Source organism: Ammospiza nelsoni, chromosome 9, assembly GCF_027579445.1.
Source record: "Ammospiza nelsoni isolate bAmmNel1 chromosome 9, bAmmNel1.pri, whole genome shotgun sequence".
Classification (NCBI taxonomy): domain Eukaryota; kingdom Metazoa; phylum Chordata; class Aves; order Passeriformes; family Passerellidae; genus Ammospiza; species Ammospiza nelsoni.
In genome coordinates, this window is record NC_080641.1 from 26,260,626 (window position 1) to 26,285,870 (window position 25,245).

Consider the following 25,245-nt stretch of genomic DNA (forward strand, 5'->3'; position numbering starts at 1 on the left):
GGAGTGTCCTGGTTTGCAAACTTTTTGGGCTGATTTACAGTACAGTTGGTGTCCATTGAGAACTGGCTTGTTGGGAAGGTGGGAGAGATGGTGGTGGTGGCCATACCTGTAGGAGGAGGGAGCCCACATGTGTGTTTCTGACCACATTGTTCCTCGGTGCCACCTCCTGGAATTGGAAACAAAGGCATGGACCCAGGCAGCACAGAGAGGGTTAAACTGACCTGGTCTCTGACATATTTGAAAGAAATATAATCAAGTTAATTCACTGCAAGGCAAATTCAGTACCTAAAGGGCCCCCATGTTAAATACAGCACTGACCTTTACCGGCTGATTACACAAAGACGACACAATTAGATTAGTCCAAGACAAAAGGTCAAGCACATTCACACTGTGACCATTTTTTGCTACCTTTTGAGGGGGGGGAAATTACATCCCAGCTGGAGGGGTATTTTGGAGAGGAAGAGAATGGGGCTGCTGTACCATGTTCTGCCTGGTTCAGATATGTTTGGAGAGTCAGGCAGGGCTTGGCAGTGTGCTTACCCTGAACCTTTCTATGATTGTTGGGCTATGTGGTGGTGGGAGAGAGATCAACACCCTGCAGCCCACAGCCAGCTTTTCCCAAGACAGGCTGAGCTGAGTAGAGGTCATGTCCTGGTGATCCTTCCTGCCCTGCCAAAAGCTGGCAGATGCAGCTCCAGTGCCTCTTGTCCAGCATTGTGGCTGAAATTTGCCTCTGGAAGATGGTTGGGCTTGGTCAGCACTGAGAAGGGGAATGGCTGGTGGGTGCATGCATGTGTCCCCACCCTGCACAGTGAGGGCCCCAAGGTGTCCCAGGCTGTGGTGGGGACAGCAGGGCCAGGACATGGTGTGGATGGCCCTTCCTTCCCTCTCCTCCTGCAGCCATGGGTGCTTGGCCACGACACCTGCCCTTGTCCTGCTGCAGTGGTTTCGCCCTGCCATGCCAGCCTTGAACTCCGGAGTTCCAGCGTGTGCTTTGCCATTGAGCTGCCAGGGCCTTTGGGAGAATCATTTAATCTCCCTCCTTCAAATTCCTCTGAGTTGGAGAATCCCTTTGTGCTGTCTAGCACTGCCTGTCCATGGCACTCCACACGTTGGATTAAGCATGGGTTAGTTCAGTCTCCAAACCAGCTGCTCCCCTGAAGCCAGATTTGTTTCCCTGGAGAGAAGTATCTTGCTCCAGATGTTGGAGGGAGTGAGTGGCAAAGCCAGGAATAGGACTAGGAGTCCTGAGTCCTGAGCGCTGCCTGGCATGTCTGGATTCCTTTCCAGGAATTGGAATGAATGGGCAAAGGCACACCAGGGTCTTTTGAGGTACTGGTTTTGTCAGCAGCTGTCTGCCACCAGCCCGCTTGGCCAGCAGTGGGGATGGGGGACATGGCAGCAGGGTGTGTTAGCCAGGCTGGGACAGGCATCTGTCTCAGAGCCCCTGGGGCAGTGGGAAGCCTGGTGCTGTCCTGCCCTGCTGTGTCCAGCACTTTCCTGCTCCCCTGGTTCTTGTTCACGCTCCCCCAGGGGCTGCAGTGCCCATTGCTGACCATTAAAGCTGAGCTGGGATCCCCCCAGTGCTGTTTGAGGCTGACCCCGGTGGGGACTTTACTCGGGGCCTTTGGGAGGTGAAAGGTGAGCCGAACTCGGAACAAATTAGTTCCAAGCAGAAGTTCAGCCAGTTACTCCAGATTGGATCCTTTGATTTCCACAACTCAGACTCCACTCAGTGATCTGTAATGAGTGACTCTCAGAAATCCTCACATTGCAGCACTTTGTTCCTGAGCTCACAAGTCAGCCCATTAATGGGTAAAGGAAAGGACCTTGAGTCTAAGAAGTCTCGGGTTCAGAGTCAGAATTATTTGACTTTTAAGCTTCCTTTATCTGAACTCCTGCTGACTTCTTGTTTTCTGAGCCTGTTTGAAAGCTAGAAGTTACATTGTTAAGATCAAACATTCTCTCTTTCCAGATGGAGTTACAATATCTGTCTTTTATATATATATATTTTAATATATATAGTGTATATATACCAGGGTGTATATATATTCTTCTCTTTTTTTTAATCGTTCTTTCCATTAAAAGAAACTAGACTTGTAAGCTCTTGTAAATTATAATGTAAAACATTTTTTTTAACCAGACAGTTCCCAATTTTGCCCGAGGCAACTGGAATAGCTGTGCCACGGAAGGCAATAGGAAGGTGATTAATATGAATTTGTGACATATTTGAAAGATGGGTCTTTTGCCATATAAAGATTATCAAACACATGTGCTCTTCCCCATTAATTCTGCAGCCCTCCCAGGAAAGCCACAAAGCCCAGCTCCTTTGTTTCCAGGGTGGGTTTTTGTTTTTTTAAATGTACCTTTCGGTCCCCTTGATTACCCTGTATTTGATTTTTATAGGGCATCTGCTCACTCTGCTGTGTGGGTTCTCTGGCCCTTTTATTTCCCCGTTAATCGGATCCCACGAAGGCAGCGGTGCCAGGGCCTCTGACGAAATCCGTGTGTGTGTTGTATTTAACTTTCAGCCGTGCAAATTCCATGCTCTGTTTGCCGTCTGCCCGGCGGGAGCTGGGGGCCGCTTCCCGCCAGGGAGGCAGCGGGGCCTCCCACGACGAGCTCTGCTCTCCTGCCGGGAGCCGGGATGGGCAGGGATGGGCAGGGATGGCTCTGCCTTGTCCGTCCCCTGGGTGCCTGCGGGCTGGGGCAGGGGCTCTGAGGCCTTGGGAGCAGGGGAGGGCTCTGGGGCACAGCAGGCACCGGACTGCAGTCCCTGTGCACCGCCTGCCGTGCCGCGGGGCCCCGGGGCTCTGGCTCCTCGTGTCCCTAAGGGTACCCGCTAGCTGTGCATGCCTGGGGCACCCACACAGAGCCCAGCTCCGGTGCTGATCCTGCCATGGCTCAGGGTCCGTGTGGCACTGGCAGTCTCACTGCAGGGCACTGATGGGGCTGGGGAAGGTCCCACCTGATGACAATGGCTTTCCTAGGGCTGGGTGCTGCCCTGAACCTTCTCTGTGCAGGGGAGCTCCCCAGAGCTTGCCAGCCTCGTTCAGGCGTGTTGGTGTGCACTGCCCAGAAAAGGGGTGGGTTTTCTGAGGAGCCCTGGTTTTCTGTCAGCCTCCTGATTTGCTGCCAGGCCACATCACAGCAGGTCTGGATGGCAGAGGAGCATTTCCAGGCTCTGCCCTGTCCGATGTCAAGCATCTCTGGCACAGCTGCCCAAAGCACAGAGCTGTTCTGCCCCTCTCTCAGTGTCCTGCTCCTTAGGGCTTGGCGCATGCTGGCTTACTTGGTCAGGGCTCCTGGGGCCACTGAGTTCTTACAGAGCTGAGCCACTTCCTCCTGACCATCCTAAAGCCCTGTTCATGTGAGGGAAGTAATATCCCCTGTGAGGGTGCCATCCCACCCCCTGTCACTGCTGGATTAGCTCTGTCCCTCCTGTCATGCAAAGAGCTGGCTCTGCCTCCAGCCAGGCACTGGTGGCCCTGGCTGTGAGCCCTGCTCTGGGCTGATGCCCATCTGCCCACCCTGTGTCCCCTACACCTGCCTTCCAAGTGTAACTTGCCATCATCGATCCCCCGTGACAATGTCCTCTGAGTCACATTCTCGCCTGCAGGAGTAGAGGGCAAAGGCCAAGTTCTTAGTTTTCATAAAAAACTAATTATACTACTCCCATCGAGAAAGGGTCAATAAAGCTGATCAGGGGCTGCACAGATGGAACTGGTAAAACCCCCGTGACCTTTGCATGGAGCAAGTGGGCTGGACTGCCCCCGCCTCTGGGAGCTGCCCACTCGGTGCTAGCTCGACACTTGCATCCCTGTCACCCAGTGGCACTGTGGCACAGGGCAGGTCCCTTGGGCACCTGGATGCAGTGGCAGTTCCTGCACAGCTGGGCATGGCTCCTGCACCCCATAGCATTGCACTCATGGGGCAGAGCAGGTGCCCCAGGGCCCCGCAGAGCCACGTGGGCTCCATTCTGTAGCCAAGATGGTCCAAATGCACTGGCAGCTGTGTGGGTACGGTGTGCCAGGCTACAGAGTGGGGTGGCAGGTGCCAGTGGGAGGTAGTGGTGGCTGTCACCCTGCACTGGGCAGAAAACTGCATGGGGTGCACCCATGGATAAGGCCCAGCAGTGATGGGCTGGTGGGATCCTCAGGACAGAGCTGCCTTGGGGCACAGGCAAACCCGAGGTGGGGCTGGGGCTGGTGCCCACCCACAGTGCCCATGCTGGAGAGTGGGGCAGTGCTCCAGCAGCAGGGAACCTTGACCATCCTTTTACAGCCAAAACCCTTTGAGGGGGAGCATGGATGTGCCATACTCCAGGGAGCACCCTACTCCCACATATCCCAGCAGCACTCCCCTCCCTCTGCCCCCCATACAAACTTGCACATGCATGGGCACAGCCCGGGCTCCTTTACCCCCAAACTTTATTCATGTGGCACATTTACAGCAAGGATTGGAATAACTAGACAATGAAAATGCTGGGGTTGCATTATCGGTTGGTTTAACTGGAACACCACACACCATGCAGTCATGTACCGCCAAGTTCAGTGCCTGTATTGCCCTTCTGGCTGCCGTCACCGGCTTCGCTCCAGGCCATGCACGCACGGGCCTGGGGCTGCAGCCTCCCTGCAGGTCAGTGCCCGGACGAGGGCTCCATTCAGCAGGGCCCCGGGGCTGGGTGACACTGAGAGGACGTGCGCCCTCAGCCCGCCCCACGGCTCCCCCCAACCGCCCTGGCCAGCCGGGAGCCCACCCAGCCGGAGGGGATGTGCTCGGCAACTCTCTCAGGCAACAAGCCAGCTGCTGCTGAGCGTCCGCGGGGACCTGTGAGGGGCACAGCACGGCGGGGCTGAGCCTCAGCTCGGAACCGAGGGAGGGTGGCGGGGAGCAGCCCAGGGGCCCGGGGCAATTTACAGCTCCCCCGCTCAGGTACCTGTGGGCCGGGGGCCAGCGCGGGCTGGCACGTCCACCACCGGACACGGACACGGCGCTGTGGCGGGCCTGTCCCCATGGAGCTGGAATTGATCGGCGGGGACGAGGCGGGGCCGGGCATCCCACCCAGCCCCGCAAGAGGCACGAGCAGACGGAACGGGGACGGGACGGGGCTCCATGCGGACACTGTCACCTCCCTCCTGCCGCCCGCCTGTCCGCTGGGCCCCTGCCTCACTGAAGGGAGCCCTCCGGGACCCTGCAGCCCACGGTGGGGCTGCCAGGGGCTCTGCAGCGGAGAATACAGGCACTTCACCTTGAACATAAAGAGACGGATCGCGTTTGTCACATACAGGAGTCAGAGAGGGGTTAGTGTTGACTCAAAAAGGGGAAAAGGCGCTCAGGGAAGAGGCGGGGGAGCTGGCGGGGAGGGCGAGGGGCCGTCTGGACACACTGAGCCTCCGTGAGTGCTGCCCGAGTGCAGGCACACACCGGCATCGCTGCAGCAGCTGTCGAGGCCTGAAAACATAAAACCAGAGAAGAGAAAGAAGAAGGGAAGGTGGGTATGGCCCATGCCAGGGTGGAGATGGGGGATGCTCTGGCTACGGGGTGGGAGAGGGAGGACGGGGTGGGATATGGAGGGAGGGACGGAAATCAGGAGCCAAAGAAAAAGAACGAACTACGAGTCTAAAATGTGGTGCAAGCGCCCTATGCGGCTGTCCGCTAGCATGGCATAATGTCCGGAGCAGCCCAGAGAGGGAGTCACATCAGGTCTACACAGATTTGCCTTCCCATATATACAACCTCTACTGGAGTTAACAGCTGAAATTGAGATTTTTTTTGTGTCGGTTCCTCTGGCCTCGGTTGCCGGGTTTTTTTTTTAATGCTGGAGCCCGTCCTCCCCGCCTTGCCGGCACCGGGCGCATGCAGCCCTTGCCTGGCTTGCCTCGGGGATCAAAAAGGTTTGGAGGTCTGCTTGAAGATGAAGCCTCTATGGGCCAGTGTCTTCATGATGTTGGCAATGTTCTTGCAGTCGTCTGAGGAGAAAGCACAGAGATAATGGGTTAGAGGCATGATCCAAACAAGAGTTGCTGGAGCAAGTTCCGAATCCATGCTGGGCTGTGTCCTCTCCAGTCCAGGCACTCTGTCCCAAGGACCTTGCAGTGATGTGGTGTGGTTGCAGAGTTCCCAGTCCCAGCACTGGCCACCTGCATCCCAGAATGACCCAGCGTTGCCCTGAGATGGATCCATGCCCTGGACCTGAAGGTTGGGGTCATCCATGTCCCCACCAGAGCCAGCCCGTGGTGCCTCCCTATGCTCACCGACCAGAGTTTGACAAGTGGCAGCTGGCTGGGATGGCAAGCCACAGCCACTCCTGGTGCTGGGCTGTGGCAGAGCAGCCAGATGGGAAAGGGGAAGGCTCTGGTGTTATTTACCTGGGACTAAACTCAGGCACCGTTTGCTAAAATAGAAGCTAGGCTTAAATTGATTCCTAGTGTCTATATTTCATGTTGAAAATTGGCTTGTAAATCCATGTTTTGATCTATGAGGGCCGTCTCCTTAAGAAAAAGCAAGAGTAAATGTGTAATTTCTCCCTTGACAGCACACGGCGCAGAGGCGATCCTTCTTCCCGCTCCCCTCCGTTTCGGGACAGCTCCACTCGTTCCGATTACCACTCTTTCTTCCTCGCCCCACGCCTTGATGTCTCCATTTCATTACCGCCCGCCCATTTATCAAGCTGTTACCGTAAGGGTGACTTTGCCCACTTGCGTGTGGCAGCGGGGCCTGGCTGACACGGGGAGAGGGTGCCCCGGGAGGGGGGTGCAGGCAAGGCCCCCCTCTCCCCGTTGCTGCTCGATGGATGTTGTGGTGGAGGGAAGGCTGCATCATTACTGATGTGTAAATGATAAAGAAGCCTCCACATCCATCTCCCAACTGTAAATCCAGGGAGTGCTTTATAATCAAGCTACAGCGATAATAATGTGAAATTAGGTCTCTCTATCAACGGGAGGAGGCCTTTTAATCACAGCTTAAAGGGTGCAAACGCTGTTTATCATAATTGAACTGTATCCGGGCTAATTGTGGCCATATTTCACTGTCTAGGAGACAGCAGGCTGCCTGCTGACAGTGCCGCGTGCCGGATTGAGGGCCCCCCGCAGCCGGGCAGCGCCGTCCTGCTGCCAGGCATCTGCCCACAGGGATGGGGCTGCCCGGCCTCCTGGGTGCTCCCTGCCACAGCAGCAGCACTGCCCAGCCCCGCTGTGCCCAGTGACCCGCTGGCAAAGCCATCTCCTGTCCCCCAGCGTCTCTTGGAAGTTCAGGATTTTCCCCACGCGCAGCTCCCCGAGGGGCTGCCATGAGTTGCCAGGCCCCTGGCTGATGGCTGGCAGTGAAAGAGATGACATTCCCATCAGTGCCACGTGCCTCTGGAGTGTCCCCTGAGACCCTCTCGTGGCATTCCTTCCTGTCACTCGTGTGCCAAACGGGACAGCAGCTGGGCATGAGGTCAGCCCAACAAAGGAGGGGGGTCCCCAGCCCACTGGCTGGCATGGGACAGAGGTGAGCCCATCTCTCTGTGCCTCTGTCCTCTCTGCTGCCCAAGGTGACACTAATGGCTGCACAAGGTCCCTGCAGGTGACAGGTGTCCTGCCCAGCCAAGCCACAATGCCAGCTCCTGCTGCTGTCACTTGTTCCCACTCAAGCTATTCCCTCACTGCCCTTAGGAACACCTGCTCCACCTCATCCCCCAGACAACTGAGCCCCTTGGAAAGCCCTCAGCCCTTGGAGCCAGCTGCCCTGGGATCTAGCAGGGTAACAGTGGCTTGAAAGCTGGGGAAACGGAGGAAAGAGGAGTGAAACTGTCTGAGGTCAAAGTACCCCTACCCAGCCAGCCCTGGCCTGGTACCCCCAAAAAGTAACAGCAAAACAAGTCCTGGAGCTGTGGCAGGTGGGTGGCAAGTGAGCAGTTTGGATGTGAAAGCACAGCCCCAGGTGTCCCACAGCCATCCTCACAGCCTGCAGCCTTCCCCGAGCTGGTGTGGGCACTGAGGCTTGACTATTGCTCCATATTACTGAGGGGGAACTGCACAGAGACCTGGGCAGCTGCCAGACAGGCAGTGAGACCCCATGGCACCTCCTGGGACTCCCAAGCTGGTCCCTGGGGACACCGTCTGTGACCGCTGTCTGCTTCCTGCACCCCATCACTTGTTTCCCCAAAACCCCAGTGTGCTCTGTTGCCAGGCGCCAGTGCCGGGAGATACCCTGAACTCTGAGCTGCCACCTTGCAGAACTGGTGGGACCCTGTTGGGTCAATGCCACCCACATGGCCATGCTGCCAGTGCTGTCCTTGCTGTCCCAAATGATGCCACGGCCCCTGGCAGCGAGTGTGCCAAGCTCGTCATACATCATTTAGTGAGACTCATTCCAAATCAGCGCTAAGGTAAACACTCTTATTATAATTATCCATGTAAAAAAAAATCAACAACAGCAGAACAACTTTCTAATATGCAATTACAGCCATCTATTGATTTTGCAATGTAATCCGCTCCGATTGATTTAATAACACAATTATAGGCTGGCTCTCGGGATATTAGAGTGGGAGATTTTCATAAACTCCAAAGCAAAAAAACTAAGCAGCTTTTAAAACAACACAGTCAGATGGCTGTTTGGGGAATTATTAACAATATGAAATCCTCTAAATCTGGCCGTCGTTACCTTGTGAAAGGAATTTCTATTACAAAAATGGCAATTGACAGCCTAAGAGAGCGCGACCGGGATTGCTCTGCTGCTTTTCAGTGCTTAATCCATGGCAGAGGTGACCACGGGGCAGGGGACAAGCAGAGTCCGAGGCTGGCAGGAGGGCACAGGCAGCCCTGCCCACGCTGCAGCCCCCACCCAGCCCAGCTCTCCTGGGGGGCACATGGCTGTGGCAGTGCTGCCCTGGCACCCAGGCTGGCACCCACCAACCTGTCCTGTCTGTTGCCCCTACCTGGGGCCGGGGATGCTGGCAGGTTGCAGAGCCCCCCAGCTTGATCCCCACCCTGGCACACTGGGTGTGTCCCAGCCCCAGCCACCTGCAGGGGCCTGAGGGGTGCCCAGCTGTGCCCCGAGGCTGAGCAGGGCCATGGGTGAAGGTGGTCCCAGGCTGAGGGCCAGCGTGGCTCTGCACAGGCGCACACACGCATGCACGCCCCCGCTCTCCTCCCGCTCACTCCCTCAATGTATTCCCGACTTTATGGGCACATTTTTCTTGTCAAGCTGACAGGGTTGCTAAGTGGATTTCTCCCTGATATGCGGACGGATTATCACATTACTCCAATGTCCTACACAAACATATTACTTTATATTCAATAGCCCTAATGAATATAAACTGCTTTTTCTTTTTTTGGGGTGGGGGGTAATCTATAGATTTTTAATGAGGGCACTATTAACTCCCTCCTCTTTAAAACAGACTTAGGTGCAGCCTCTGAGTAGAAAATCAATGGTGTTATTGTAGGAATATTGTATATTGATATTGTAATAATAAGATGCAATTGATTTAGGGGTGTTGTGCGGTGTGTGTGAAAGGGGTGAGCCTGGGGTTATCATGCAAACAGAGCAGTGGCTCTGCCCTGCCTCCCTGCCCCTCACCTTGCTGTGCTGCTTCCGAGCATCGCCCCATATCCCCGTGCAGTAGCCCAGGATGGCTGGGGTTGAGGTGCCCTGAGGTGCTGGGTTCCAGGGCTGGCTACCTCAGGGACTCTCCTTGTGTCCAGTTGCCAGTGCAGTGTGGGGTGATGTGACACCCCAGCCTCCACTCACCCTGGCTGGCTTAGCCCACCAGGTTTTAACCTCCTGCCCCTGTGTTTCAGCACTACCCACTGTGACACCACACTGGCCTGACACCCTCATTTCAGCCCTCTCCATGTCCTGCCAAGCTCTCACTGCAGTGACAGCCAAGGACAGTGACACGTGCACACACATGGGGCAGTAGGACGCTCTCCTCAGTTTAGGCTGGAGTTTGTGGCCGTTCAGCATCGCTGGCTGCCTTGTCATTGGAGGGGCACAGACATTCCCATTGCACTCCTCTGCTGAGATGGCAGCAGAAAGCCCCAGCCCATGGCACTGGGCTGACTGCCTGGCATGTGCCCTCCCACCAGCCACTGCATGGCAGCACTGCTGTAAACCCAGCGTGAGTTTGAGGATTCCATCAGCTGCTGGATCGGGCTGCCAGGAGCAGCAATGCTCACTCCAGGAGAGCATCACCTCCACACCAGCCCAGGCACTGGGGAGGAGGGTAGGGGCTCTGTGTGCTGCCCTGCCAGCATTTCTGCCACCTCCCCACAGGACCAACCACACAGACACCTCTACACGGGGGCTCAGGGGCTGAGCGCTGCCGTGCACTGGGCCGAGACGCTTCTGGAGCACGGAGGGAGCTTTTCCATCCCAGCAGCTGCCCCGCTGGGCTGTGGGTGCTCAGGGACTGCAGGGCCCCCCCAAACGGGCTCATTTGGAGGCAACCCCACTGCACCTGTGCTATGGCCGGGAAGACGGATCACCCCCGGCCCGAGCTGAGCAGGTCCATATTTAAACTGTCCCCATGGTTTATGGGCTGTACCAGAACTGATGCTCAGGCGCCGAGGGGCCATTTGTCAATGTTCTAATGGCAGATTACTGTTAATGAATAATATCACTGCTGCCTTTGTATAACAGCTCCCTGCAAAGCGGAAACAGGCCCGCCCGGCCACCGCCACCCGGAGCGTCCCCACCGCCGCCCCTGGGTGACAGCAGGTGGCCCTGTGAGCAGTGGCTGCTCTATGAACCTCAGAGATCTCAGAGTCTGGCACTGCTGCTGGCGTCCCCAGCAATCATTAATGGGTGCTGTGTCCCTGCAGTGGGCTGTGCTGCTCCCTGTGAGCAAGAATGTCACTGTCAGCGCAGGGAGTGACAGCATTTTCCCAGCACACAGAGCTCTTGTGTCACTCACTGTGTCCACACTGGAGCTGGGGGGAGTTTGTGTCTGATCTGAATCCATCCCCACCATGACACGCTGGGCAAGGTGGGGACACCAGGATGCCTGCATTGTGGTGACAAGGACGTGTCACAACCAAGTGCTCCCAGCTCCCAGGGATCCACAGGGATGCCAGGGATGGTCCTGCCGAGCTGCTCCCAAATTAATGGCCTCATAATCCCGCGCATGGGGCAAGGGGCTGAGCGTGTCCCGCACAGCCGGCAGGTATATTAGGTGGAGCTGACAGCGACGTGCAGAATATTAAGAATAACTTACCTCATTATCTGCAATTACGTTACTGCCACACACCTCATTTCTTCATGAAGAAAAGAAAATTAGTTTTATATTGACTTCATCCCAGTGCCTCCCTGCCTGCCCCGCCACAGAGCGCCCGCACAGCTTCTGAAGAGGGGTTGGACACAATTCATACTCATCCTCCCTCAACCTGTGTCTGTCCCAGAGGGACATGATGCCTGTCCTACTCCTTGCACACTGGGGTCAGCAAGACCTCCAAATCCAGTTTACCCCAGCAGGGACACTGGAGCAGGGAGGGCCCATCTCTGGCAGTTCACAGATCAGTAGGAAGAGCAGCAAAAGGGGACCAGTCTTGACCATCAACCTGCTGCCTTGGGCACTTTCTTTCTGTCACCAAGGCTGGTCACTATCATGCCATGGGAGACAGGATGCTTCCTCCCATCCTCTGCACTGGGAACCACTCTTCCCATCATGCACACACCATGCTGACCCTCTCCCAGGGGCTGGGGCCTCTGCACTGCCAAGACACCCAGATGCTGAGACACCTTCCAGCCCCACAGGCTGCTGGACAGCCTGGCACAGGCGAGGCCATGTGGGCAAACCACGACAGCTGGGGCATCCCTGCTGGAGGGAATGGGCAGCAGGGGCTGAGCTTGCAATGTTCCCAACAACTCCTGGAGCCATGAGCCCAAAGGGCACCAATGCTGCTGGGGCCAAGGGTGACCCAGGGTGTGCAGAGACCTCAGCCTGCCCTTCAGCCTCTCTGCCTGTTCTTGCACATGCAGCATCCCTGGCTGGCAGCCTTCCCTGAGCAAACAAAGCGAATGCTGCCATCACCCCACTCCTGGCTGTGGCCACTCACTGTCCAGGAGAGCAGGGGAGCGGCGTGCACAGCAATACAGGGAAAAAAGCCGATTTCATCTTTATTAGAAGGAGATTTCTCTTTTAGTAATAAGCACACTTCAAATAATTAGCGTGTTTTACGTAATAATGAAATTATGGAAATGCAGGCCACTTATTCAAACAAGTCGCCATTACCATATTTTTAAATATTAGACTTAATTAGAGTTTATCACTTCAGAGAAGTACGAGGAGTGGAGATTTTTTTCCTTTACAAAAAAAATCCTCATAAAGTGTTTATTAAGAGCGGGTAAGAAGGGGATAATGATCTGTTTGGAAATTAAGGCAATCAAACATTTAATGCTCTGCACTCCTGTAGGCAAAAGCATTCAAATGAGTCAATTATACATCCATTATCCAGGCACGATTAAACAAGGCAGGACGGGGAATTTGTCCTCCGCATCATGCGATTGTCGCGAGGACTTATGTCCACTTAAAGGCAGCTAATAAAACACTAAACTTGGGAAGAAGAGGAAAACAGGACCCAGCCAAGGGAAGAAAAGGGAAGAGAGGCAGCGGGTCAGCAGGACTGCAGAGGGGTGAGGGTGGGAGGTGGGCAAGGATGGAGCTGTGTCTACATCCCAGCCCTTCATAAATCAAAGTAATTAAGTTAACATGAAAATCAACTTCACCATCCCGTTAAATTACAACATTTGCATATTAGGACTCAAATGAAGTAGGTAGCAGGCAAGGGGGCTGGGAGGGGAGGAGGAAGTGGGGGGGTCAGGGGAGAAGGATGGGGAGAACAGTGCACCAAAAAGGGAACCATTTATTACGGTGAATAACTAATTTCAGAATTTATAGCGCTGGATTTTCGTTCCTGTGCCATTTATATTACAGAAGGAAATTAAGGGGCGGGCAGGAGGCTGGCTGGACATCTTTCTGCGTTATTGCTTGTCTGCCATTTGCAAATCATTATTAATTGTGGCCCGTGTCGCTGGTGCAGCAGGGCAGGGTGCCTGGACAGCCAGAGCAGACACACATATCTCTTCATCAGGACCCCAGCCGCTAGCCCTGGAGAGCCAATTACCCCTCCCTGATTGGTATCAGATAAGGAGGGAATTTTTACAAATTAGGGAATAAATAGAATTTCCACACGTGAAGCAGGGAGGGCTTGAGAGGCAGTAATGAAAAACGATACATCACCATCAGCCAGACAACCCTATTCATACGCCGATGCATTACACTCACTACTCATAATCCCAGCGAGTGACAGACATCCGCCGAGCCGCCGGAGCCGGAGGGAGCGCATCCCGCATCCCCATCCTGCATCCCCATCCCGCATCCCCATCCCGCATCCCACATCCTCATCCTGCATCCCGCATCCCCATCCCACATCCCGCATCCCGCATCCCGCATCCCCCATCCCGCATCCCGCATCCCCATCCCGCATCCCCATCCCACATCCCGCATCCCCCATCCCGCATCCTGCATCCCCATCCTGCATCTCCATCCCACATCCCGCATCCCCATCCTGCATCCCCATCCCGCATCCCCATCCCACATCCCGCATCCCCATCCTGCATCCCCATCCTGCATCTCCATCCCACATCCCGCATCCCCATCCTGCATCCCCATCCCGCATCCCCATCCCACATCCCGCATCCCCCATCCCGCATCCCGCATCCCCATCCCGCATCCCCATCCCGCATCCCAGGCTGCTCCAGAGCACGGAGCTCTCCAGCCCCGCACCCTTGAGCAGGCCAGGGAGGTCCCCGTTCCACCAGCCCCATGCACAGCCTCTGCCGGGACCTCGAGGGCTGCCCACAGCCTGCACGGCATCGCTCAGCTGGGCAGGCAATGCAGACTGACCTCCTGGCACAGGAGCCATCCCTGCTCCGGAGCCCAGCAGGACAAGCATCCAAACTCAGCTCCAAGTTTGGTGGTTAAAGTCACCCAGCTGGATCCAAGCCTCTCACCAGTGTCCAGCATCCCTGTGCGTAAAGCACATCTTCCCCAAAATTATCCAGTCCAAACTAGGACCTGAAGAAGACTGCCGCTTCCCTTGGTGGCTCACAGCAGCATCCTGCAATTACAAGATCCCTACCCAATTTCTGAATTTTACTTGCCTTTTTGTACTCTTCAGTCCCCAAATCAGCCCCCACAGCTCTCAGCCAGTCCTGGGTACCCCAGAGCAGTGAAGTCTCTGGGCTCAGAAATGCCACAGGAGCAAAGGATGTGCTCCCATATGGCTCTGCTCCATTAAGAATGGGCTCAGGATAGAATATCTCCATTTCCCTTAAGCTGCTGAGGCAGCCCCAACACCAGGCCTTGCTCAGGGCAGCCCACAGAGCCACCAGCTGCCTGTGTCCCCCACACCAGCACACCCACTTTCTGACTGTGTAATCTCCCTGTGGCAGCTCAGTCCTTTTCCTGGGCTGTGACAGTGCTGGATGGCCCTGGGAAAATAGCAGGCATCCAGCTAAGGGGCCTGGCATGTGGCTGGCCTCAGAAAGAGCAAATCCTGCAAGTGCAGGGACCCGGTGACATTGGTGAGCCCAGCCTGCTCTGTGCTCCCAGCGCCGGAGCCGCTGCCTCCATGCCTGTAATTAGCTCTCCCTTATGACAAGCACGTCACTAAACAAAATGCTGGGCAGATCAATCCTGCCTGTAAGTCACGCAGCCTTTAATTTATTCAGCATACAATGTCGCTCCACCGCTGGCTTCCTGTAATTTATACCGTACACTGTCGTGTATTATTTAACTCGTCTGAGTGTTTTACAGCTCCTCTCAAAGTCGCCATGCAAAATAAAGTCACGGTGGGGCACTGGCAAGGAGCAGGGAGGGTGCAAACTGCCCTCCTGCTGATATGGGACCCCTGGGCTGGCTCAGGGACAAGGTGATGCTGACAAGTTGCTGCAGAAGTTGGTGGCTTGGGCCCTCTGTGTGGGTGGGAATGAGAATGGAAGATGGAGCCCCAGAGGAGCCCAGTAAAGGGATCCAATGCTGGTGATTCCCTGGAGGAGGAAAGAATGCTGGTGGGGGGAGAGGGCAGCAGGACTCTTGTCTGGCCCTGAAAGCAGGAGGGAGGTCCTACCCCAAAACTGGGGTAAGGACTGGGGTTAGACTGGGCTGAGAGGTGGCCAGTAGCTGGTGCAGCTGCTCTGAGCAGTTCATCAAGGGCTTGTCTTTGGCCGTGCAGCTGAATGGAAACAGTCAGTGATGTAGAGCTGGATATCCTCCACAGGGAAGGTTAAAACCTCTGTTCAGTGTAAAGTTGCCATATCTAAGCACTTATGATCATGATATTTATGGCTAGTTTATTCCAGGCTGTTAAAGGCAGCAGTAGTTATCCACAGATAAAGGGAATTCGACTCCCTTGACACCTTTTCTCCCTGCAGTGAAGGCATGCCTGGCAGAGCTGGGTGCTCGTGGTGTTGTAACTCATCTGATGGTCCCTGCCTGAGGCAGCACAGGGGCCAGACATGCAGCTGCTTGGCATGGCAGGGATGGTGGGTCTGTTTCTCCTGTGTGGGAGCTGTGGGCACAGACATGGGAGATGCTGTGTCCCTACCCCTGACTGATGCTGCTGGGACCAGGTGGTCCCTGGGCTGCAGGGAACAGTTTGGTTTGACCACCACTGCTGCTGGCTCTGTTCCACATCCAGCTCCTGACATCCAGTCCCTTCACTGGGATTGGGACCCTAATTAGGGAGAAATTTCAAGGTAGAGATGAGTGAGTTTATAAAGCTGAGTTTCTCCTGCCTGAGTGACATGAGATGTCAGAGAAAGGAAATAAAAGGCAAGAATGCAATTCCAGTGCTGCCAAGAGTGTGTCGCAAGTCCTAATGGAAAGTTCTCCTGCTCTTTAAAGCTTGGTCAGATGGCCTAGTTATAGCTTTAAAAGGACCAAGAATCAAACTGCGACGCTGCACTCGAAGCCTTCAAATAAAGCGAGCTGTGTTTCTGCAAGTCCGGCGAGGCAGAGGCAGGCGATTACACAGAGGAGGGCAGGTCTCTCTATCTTGGAGGGAGACCTACCTATTTTTAAACATTAGCTCTAAATCAGCAGCTCACCTCTTTGTCTAACCCAAACCCTCTCTCGCCTTCTGGAGGAGAGATCAAACACCAGCCCTGCTGCCATTGTTTCTCTCCCAGCGAGATGGATGCGGGACTGTAATCTTCCCACAAAGCTGCACGCTTCAAAGGTATCAAAAGTGCTTATTAAAAGTCCTTGGAAAGTAATTTAATAACATCCCAAAAGGCTGGAAAAATCAGCGCTGGCAGCTCAAAATATAACCAGGCAAAGGAGATGGCCCCCTGTTCAACATGACAGTCTGTAGGAAGCTGCACACAGGGCCAGGGTGCTTGGGCACACAGACCTGCTGCCTCCCTGGGCTGTGCCTGCTCTGCTGCTGTCAGGGAGATAGCCAGGTGAGCCAGAGCACAGGGGACTCTGTGAGACCACAGGGGACTGTGTCCCCACCAAGGGCTTTGCTGGGCCAGAGATGTCCTCGTGGTGTGGACAGAGTGCATCTGTCTGCCCCGGCTCTGCTCCCCGTGTTGAGCTGGAGAGCGCTGCACTGCCCCAGAGGCAGGATTTCAGGCTTGCCCCTGGAACATAAAAGTATTCTGTGGGTTTTCCAGCCATCTCAGCATCTGCTGGAGCAGCGGCTTTGTGCAAGGCTTGCCCAGACTGCTGGGCTGGAGAGAGCCACCTGCAAAGTGGATGTGTGACAGTCCTTACCTGGCACAGACAGGGATGTCAGACAGACCTGCAAAGCCATGTGAGAGAGCTGTGTGCTGTGTGAGACAGAGCTGCACATCTCTGCAGGGATGGCAGTACATGTGCCTTGCCACGAGTGCATACGTGCAGCAGGCACGTGCTCACAGCCACAGCAGCATGAGGGCTGTGCTCCTCTCTATCCCCCCTGAGCCAGTCCCTGCTCCCAACCTCAGGCAACACACAGAATCCTGGGGCTGCATCCCATCTGAATGGTGCAGGCTCCCGAGGAAAGGGGCAGGGGATGGAAATTAACGCTCCAGCCTCCGTCTCATCCTGCCCATTAGCAGGGCTGTTTTACTCCGGATCATTAAATATGTATATCTTATTACACGCCTTGTTACAGTATTGAGCTCTATTGACTGATAATAAATTCCAAACATCATCCTGGTCATAAATTTATCTGGAGATGATGAAGACTCAATAATCTAGTCATGCAGATAATATGATAGGGCCTTAAAAAAGATCATTACATTATATGCCAAAATTAAAAGTGAAATACACTTTATTAACACTGTTTCCACACTTGGGGCCATTACTTGTTATATCCCCTCTTGCCCTCCCACCCACCTGCATACCATCCCTCAGGTCAGCCAGAAAAGGAGAGACAAGGCAGAGCTGCCACAGCTGTACCCCAGCAGGAACCTGGCAGAAGGGTAAGAGGTGGGGCAGCTGGCACACACAGGACATCCCAGCTTGACTCCAAAGATGCTGGGTCCTGCTTGGTACAGCATTGCTGCCCTGCCCATTGGGCAGTGGCTCCTGAGCATACAGGTATTTCAACAAACCCCTACCTGATGGGGCCTGCAGTAATTGGGACAAAATACAGCCTTGTGTCCCACAACAAGGGTTCCTTTTTTAGAAGGAAAAAACAACTTTCTGCAGCTTCGGGTCTCCTGAGAAAGCTGCCCACCCACTGGGGTTAACCCAACAGCTCCCACCTGGCAGCTTCTCTCCCACAGGCTTGGGCAAGCTGCAGAGCCAAGACAGGGGTCCCCTCTCAAGCCAGGCCATGCTGCAGTGTGGCACAGAGAGGTGTGCAGCAGAACTGGGGATGTGGGTGCAGTGGGAGACCCCTCTGAGAGAGCAGGGTGCCCCACAGGCTCCCAGCACCCCAGGGCCAGTGTCACTGAGCTGTCCCTTGGTGAGATGGTGAGGGCTGGGCAGCTCCCAACCACCTGCCCCAGGGCCTGGGGTTGGCCCCCTCCTCCCGCTGGCCTTCCAAAGACATTCCTCTCCTTTAATAGGAAGGTCACAGCCATTTAAACACCTGTGATGAGGGCAGGTGGCCCGTGCCCTCCTGCCTGGCAGGGCTGGCCTGGCCATGCTCCCGCCTGCAGATCAATGGCACACAGCAAGTTTAAAGCATCCTCAGCCCCCCTTCCTTGGGCCACCTTCCTCTCCAGACACGCAAGGTGACAAGCGCTGGGGGGCCCGCGGATCAATGCCGCGACACGGATCGGCTGCCGAGAAAAACCAATTGCAGATCAGATGGAAACCGACTTCTTCTTGTATCTGCCCGGCTCTCTCAGGGATAGATTGGCTGGAGAAATCCGATGGTGAGAAGAGACAAAGGGGGAGGTGATGGGGAGAGGAGGAAAGGGCTGATAATGCTTCTGCCGCGGCTCTAATCTGTGACAGCCCGAGGATTTGCTGAAAACCATTATCACACTGCTCTCCCTTCTCTTGTCCCTGATAAAGCCTCGGCTAATCTGTTTGTTGCAGGTATTGAACAATGCATTTAGCGAAACAAGGGGTGTATGTGCCCGCCGAGCAAATTTTTCCCCATGCACCTCTGGCCTCTCTGAGAGGCAGAGCAGGGATGGTTTTGGGTGCAGACTTGGTGTGCAGTGTGGGCTGAAGTGCCATGCCTGGCACAGGGAAACATCTCTGCTGACTGCCCTTAGCGAGTTTCGGAAGCGTTTCTCCAGGCACCCTGTTCCATCTTTAAAATGCAATCGCGGAGGGCGATGCAGCAGTGCCCTGACAATCCCACAGGAATTCCAGCGCACACCCTGCCACTCCCACGGGGCACAGGGCCGAGATGGGGTGACACAGCGGGTCTGTACCCCGGGAACAGCTCCCGGGCCACTCATCTGCTGGAGTTTGCTCGGCGAGTGCCTGCCTGTCCCGGGGCTGACCTCGTCCCTCCCCTTTGTGAGAGGCGCTTTCTCCGGGGAGGAGAGATAATTCAGTGGCTGTGAAAGCCCAGACCCGGGGCTCCCGCAGCCGCCTGTTACAAACAGTTCTAGTGGAACATTAATTATAGTAATTTAGCCGTGGAACACTAACTGCAGCCAGTGCAATAGCATTCAGTACATTAGTGGCTATAACCCACTCCTTAAAAAAGACATTTGGTTACTGACAGCTGATAAAATGAGTTGTGAAGCATAACCAAAGGGGAAAAAAATAACCAAAGTGTGCTGGGAACGAGCTGTGGGGTGGAAGGGTGGAGGGCAGCACCCCACAGGGTACCGGGGGTCACAGGAGGCGCAGATGGAGGGCAGAGGTGTCGGGGGGCCGCAACAGGCACCGTGCTGCCCGACACATGGCCCAGGGGCTCCCCGTGCCTCGGGCAGGGCCAGGCGAGGCGGGGGCACGGCTGCGGCTCGGCAGTATGTCAAACAGAAGGACATTTCCTTCTATCTCCGCCGCCGCCCCAGGGCACAATCCACCTACATTCAATCTTTACTCCACTACACATGTTTCCTTTCCAGCCTCGGATTATTTTTTATCATCAAATTACTGTGGCGATAAGATGGAGTAGATGTGATAGCGAGCAGAGCGCCGGTCCTCCCCTCTTTCCCCCGCCTCCCGCAGCATTCCTCCTTCCTCCACCGCCCCAGCCTCCTGCCCTGAGCGGGTAGGGCGGTATCCAAATGTCAGGGCGTGAGGAGAGACCCCCCTGCAGCCGGATTCGCCGGCTGGGACCAACCCGTGGCCGACAGGGAGTGCCTGGGTGGAGGCAGGCTGCAGGCAGCCATCCAGCTGCCTGGGAAAACTCGCAGGTGCCCTGCCGTGGTGTGGGGCTCTGGGTGCTGGCAGAGCCCAGCATCCGCTACCCAGTGCTCTGCTGCAGCACCCCGACTCCCTGAGAGCACCCAGTGCCTCAGGCTGGCACCAGGGGTGACAACACAGTGACACGGGTGAGGCAGCAGGCACACCCTGATGCAGGGCTGGCCAGGAGAAGTACAGCCACGCTGCTGCCAGCCCTAGAAGCGCTGCGAGGCCCTGCTGTGATGAATCCTCCCCTTCTCCTTGTTTACTCCAGTCTGCAACAAATGAGTCCCTGTCTGTCCACGGATAGCTCATCTGGAGGAATGCTCTTTCAGACCTCTCCCTCTAATCCCTATTAATTTAAATAATGCTTTCCCACTCTTCTCAAACTATTTATTATTTATCAGGTTTGTTTATTTGTAGCTAACAGGTAGCGCTCAGCATGCGTCCCCGGCACAGGGACAGGGGCTGTTCATCACACTGGCTCCCCTGCCATCCACCATCCGTCAATTACTCCTGCTTCCTTTAATTAGTAATGAGGACTAATATCTCTGCCTGGGATGGTGGCTGAAGCGGAACTTCCTCCGGTGGCATCTGAGCAGCACAAGGGAGGGGATGAAAAATAAATAACTGCGCGAAGCTGTGGCTGCTGCTCCCGACTGAGTGGGGTGCTCACCAAACCCACACACCCCTTCACAGAGAGGGTCTGGTTCCCTGCACACCAGAGGCTCCTACCCAGCAGGGCAGGGGAGGTGATGCCTGCCAGGTGCTGATCCACCGGTGCCCTTTCCTGCACAGCAGGGCCACCCCAAACCACGAAGGAGCCTCTGCTGAGTCCCAGATGCTGAACTCTGCGTGGGTATCAGCACGGGAAGCCTAAATTAAATGCCTATTAGAGCCTCTGGCCTTGTCTGGCAGGCCCAGGGAGCTCTGTATCAGAACATGCCATCCAGAGGCAGCCTAATAGCGAAGGCAGCACATGATATAAATGGAGCCCCTTTGATTTATTGACTGGGAGAAGTTTTTACACGATAGCCCATTAAGACGGACGGCTCTGTTTACAGCCAGGCCATCTAGCTATAGGGACCCTGCACTGGATGGTGTGTTTTGCTATTGCTCTTCAGGCAGACATCTCATTAAGGGGAACAGCATATGGAGCTCTTTGGATCTATACTTCACGAGTCCTGAGGGAGGCTTTTACCATTTTTAATAAGCGGGCAAGGTTAGCAAACCTGCAACGCAGTGACCTCCCCTCCCTGTGCGATGGATCTCCCTGAAACACAGAGAGCCGGACTCACCGGGTGCATGTGGGACTCCATAAATCACCTCCCCACTGCCAGCCAGGGAAACCAGCTGGGGGGGATGGCAATGGGAGCATGGAGAAGGCAACACCACAGCCAAAACGGGATGGCAGCCATGCATGGCTCAGCCAAACACACTGGGGGCAGGCAGCTTGGTGGGCAGTGGTGTGGGGTGTGCACCTGCCCACCGTGCTGGTCAGGTGATGGGCATCACGTGGGTGACTCAGCTGGCAGAGGTGCTTTAAGGAGAGAGTGTTAACATGATAGCCCACGGTGAAGGAAACAAAACCCCCAGCTGGATGTTGAGGGGAGATTATTCCATATTCAGTAACATGACTGTTTAGGAGAACAAGTAATCTCTGACAAAGACCTCTGGCTCTTCTCCGATCTGATAAAGCCTTGCAGCCTACAGGCAAGCTGGTCCCTGCAGGGACTGCCACGGATGAATGCCATGGGCTGGAGCTGCTAAGGCAGGAGGAGGATAGGGAGGGCAGCCACCATGGGACATGGTGGACATGCTGCAAACAGCTCACCCAGAACACTTTTCCAAAGCAGAAAGGCTTGTGCAAGGTTTGTGTGTTACTGCTCAGGCACATCTTACACCCCCAGGGACAGTGGCACAGACACATGGCCTCAAGGCAGTGGTACACAAGCTAAAATCAGAGCTCCCACCATGTACTCCTGGCCTGGGTACACAGTTGTGTGCCCACTCACTCCCCAACAACAACTGGCTCTTGCCTATCAGCCAGACCTCAAACCCCTGTTTCCACTCTTGCAGTACCAGCTGAGCACTATAATAATCACCAATCACTGGCATTTAACTTAGACATGCAAAATTCACACCAGAGGAAAACTATCAGAAAAGCAGCGAACTGAGAATGTGATTATTCCTTTTGAGAAGTCTGCTTAACTCTGGTTGGGAAAGAGGGAAGGCAAAGAAGGACACACAGACAGACATGGTGGCATATTTGGGCTGCTTTCCAGCAATTCTCTCACAAACAGTCTGAGCATCTTTGAAATGAAATTTTGTAGGCGATTAGCTCACAATGTGAACTTAATTGCTTTTGGTATTTAAAAAAACCCATTAAATTAAATGGCCGAGATATTGAGGCTTAAGCGATGGCTGCTCCTAATGCACAGTAAGTGCCAGCCCCATTACAGGGACACCACATCCAGCGGCACAATGTGCACACCCTGTGATGTGAGCGGTGCCCATCAAACGCTCCCTCCCTGCTCACACTCTGTGGGTGACAGGATCTTCAACAGCAATGAGAGGACAGCTCAGAGCATGGAGCATGCCAAGCTCCTGGTTCACCAAACCTTCCTTGCTGGACAAGACAAGCCAGACATTATCTGGAAGCCAAGGGAGTATCAGCCTCCTACAGCTTGACAAGAGGAGCAGCTGGATTGGCACAGTGCCACACTGCAGGACATGCGAGCCCTGCTCTTCCAGGACACGTGAGTCCTGCTCTTCCAGGACATGGAGGTGATCTCCACCAACCCACTTTGATTACTGCTCCTTGGGGATCCCACAGCGCTTGCACTGCTCACATTCACAGTGTTCCAGATGCACAGCTCCCATGGGCGACCGTAAAGTGATGGGAGCTTGGTTGGTACCATTCATCCCCACAGACAGCCCCTAAGCTGTACCTTGCACCTCTTTATGACAGGGCTGTGCAAAGGAGCTCTCCTTCACCACAGGACTGGCAGCACTGCCCTGCTTTGCATTTAGTGCCACAACACAGCAGTGCTTTCACCTTACTTTACTTGTTTGTTTAAATTATTTACACTCCTTAGATGCAAGATTGCTCTCCAAAAGGAGCATCCTTTGGCTGCTGCAGCTTTAAAATGACTTGCATCCATCACTCAATCGCTTTCAGGTCAAACACACGCTCCTGACTTAATGACCACATTTCCGCAGCAACAAATCTGTCACCGCTGTTTGTTTAAAGCCAACAATCTGTAGGAGTACTGTGTGCAAGGATTGAATTAACTCAGCATCCAAATGACTGTGGTGCCAGACCATTCAAATTGCACCTTTCCTGAGATCTTCCAGCAATGTTAATTAATGTTCCCTGGGTAATGTGCAACATGCTGCAGCGCACAGGGCTGCTGGAGAGAGCAAAGCCCGACCCCTGTAGGCCTAGAGACATGGAAACTGTGTTTCTGGCTCCCCGACCCCAGGAGCACATGGGGGATGTGTGTTGGGAACAAGGAAGGGCTGGTGGCTTGCTCTTGCTCTGATGTGACCCACAGTGATTTTCCCCAAAATTTAGTGATACAGCTGAGAGATTCCATGCTGGATGTTCAACTCACACTGAATTCTTTTCCCAGGAAATTCCAGCCCAAACCATTAATACATTGCCATCAACAAGAATGACAAGAATGTCACTACTTCCCTTAAATTCCAGTCACTTGCCAGTGCAAGGTTTTTTCATATTTACCATGATGTTTCAGAACAAAGCCTTGATGTCTGTTGGGAAGGTGATTTTTGGAACCCAGAATGTTTTGGATTTCCCATCAGAGTCAAGCCAACTTTGGGCAAAGACAGCTGCGTGTGGCCCTGGGCAGCTGCACGTGCACTGACAATCATCCCAGTGCTGGCCCTGCCTCCAGCTGCTGCAGCCCCCCTGGCACCCACCCTACACACCTGCGTGCGAAGTGGGACCCGGCTTTCCGGGTGCTCCATGACTTCCCCAGGAAGTGCGAGGGAGGAAACTGTTCCATTGAAACACTTGCATCAACAAGGGCTGGAGTCAAGGCACAGACAAGCAGGAGGAAACAGGGATGGGGAGGGAGCTAGTAGGGCTGGTGGTGGGAGCAGCTGAGATGATAGCAGGACATGGGGGAAGGGACTGGGACAAGAAAACAAGGACAAAGAGCTGGTATGTGGATGGAGAGGCAGATTGAGCTTGGCAAGATGTGCAGAGAAAAAAGGAGGGAGTGGGATTCAAACCAACACCAAACCACCTAGGTCTCCTGCTACCATCCACAGCCTCCAGCTACTCCAGCCATTGCCCACCACCAAGTCCTTGGCACAAAGTGCCCATCCCAAGTCCCTGGCCATGCTCCCTGTTTTGTCTGGGGCATTCATATCTCCATGGACCAGAACGGGGGTCCAATGAGGGATCCTAACCTGGAGAGCTGGAGCCCTCCCCCAGCCTCCACCTGTCTTGCTGCAGTTAATTGGGCCACTGCTCTAATCTCTACCTGCCATTGATTTAAATTCAGCTCCAATTTTCTTCTTTGACCTTCTCTCCTCCAGACCCTGCTTGCAAACAGAACACAAATCCTCAAACATTCTCTTCATTTTTCCCTGCAATATTCCAGCATGCCCCAGTCCCAGGGTGGGGAAGGCTCAAACTGGTGCCTGTTTGAGCCTAGACACTCACACACAGGGATGGGCACACAGCTGCCTGCAGAGACCTTCCCCAGGGCACACTCACCCCACTCCAGCATGAAAATGGAAGTGGTAATGCTCTGATATCATCCAAATGGCAAGAGAAAAGCATGATAAGGGGACTTCCAGATGGTTTTCTAGAAAGGACAGCTGCCTTTTTTTTCTAGGAGCCTGTGAATCCAAGGAGGGCATGTGGGAGTGCTCCTGCCCGGGTCTCAGCTGCTGGTTTTGCATCCAGCACTCATGCAGCTGGGGGGATCTTTGCACACCTGGAAACTGATCCCTTTGTGCTGAGCCGCAGCCCTCTCTCTGTGGGCTGGGATGCTCCAAGGGCTACTGTAAGGAGATGAGCCAGCCATGAGCTAGGGGAAGATCTCTCCTTTGTTGTGTCTCTGGGGCCATGGATCAGGCACAGAGACCAGGAGCACCTGCTCCCAGCTCTGTTGTGCCCCTGGTGCTCTGTGCCGTGATCTGAAAGGGGAGCAGCCACTCGGAAGCAGTTAAAATCATATCACAGTGTGCTGCTGCAGACAAGCAGGGGAGGCGAGGGTCCAAGACAGTGCCTTGGAGATGTCCCTGACAGAGAGACACTGCCAGCACCATGAGGAATGGGGGAGGACCTGCCAGGGGGGTTCAGGATGGGAAAAGCATCATCCCTTAACACCCACGCCTTCCTGGCCCCAAAATGGGTGGAAAACCTCTGCCAAGGCTCCTTTCTCAAGAAATCCTAGATGCCAAATTTCAGA

At 54.7% G+C, this 25,245-nt stretch overlaps 1 protein-coding gene across 3 annotated transcripts in view; it reads right to left on the minus strand.

Annotated features, from left to right (window-relative positions):
* Window positions 1-4,413: 4,413 nt before the first annotated feature.
* The window catches only part of ERI3 (ERI1 exoribonuclease family member 3), a 128,968-nt gene continuing 108,136 nt past the window's right edge, over window positions 4,414-25,245 (minus strand). For 2 of the 3 annotated variants that reach the window (XM_059478482.1, XM_059478483.1), the window contains exon 8: window positions 4,414-5,972. In XM_059478482.1, the coding sequence (XP_059334465.1) occupies window positions 5,890-5,972 (83 nt within the window). In that variant the 3' untranslated portion in view covers window positions 4,414-5,889. The remainder of the gene's footprint in view (window positions 5,973-25,245) is intronic. The other variant, XR_009418988.1, reaches the window with a different exon arrangement.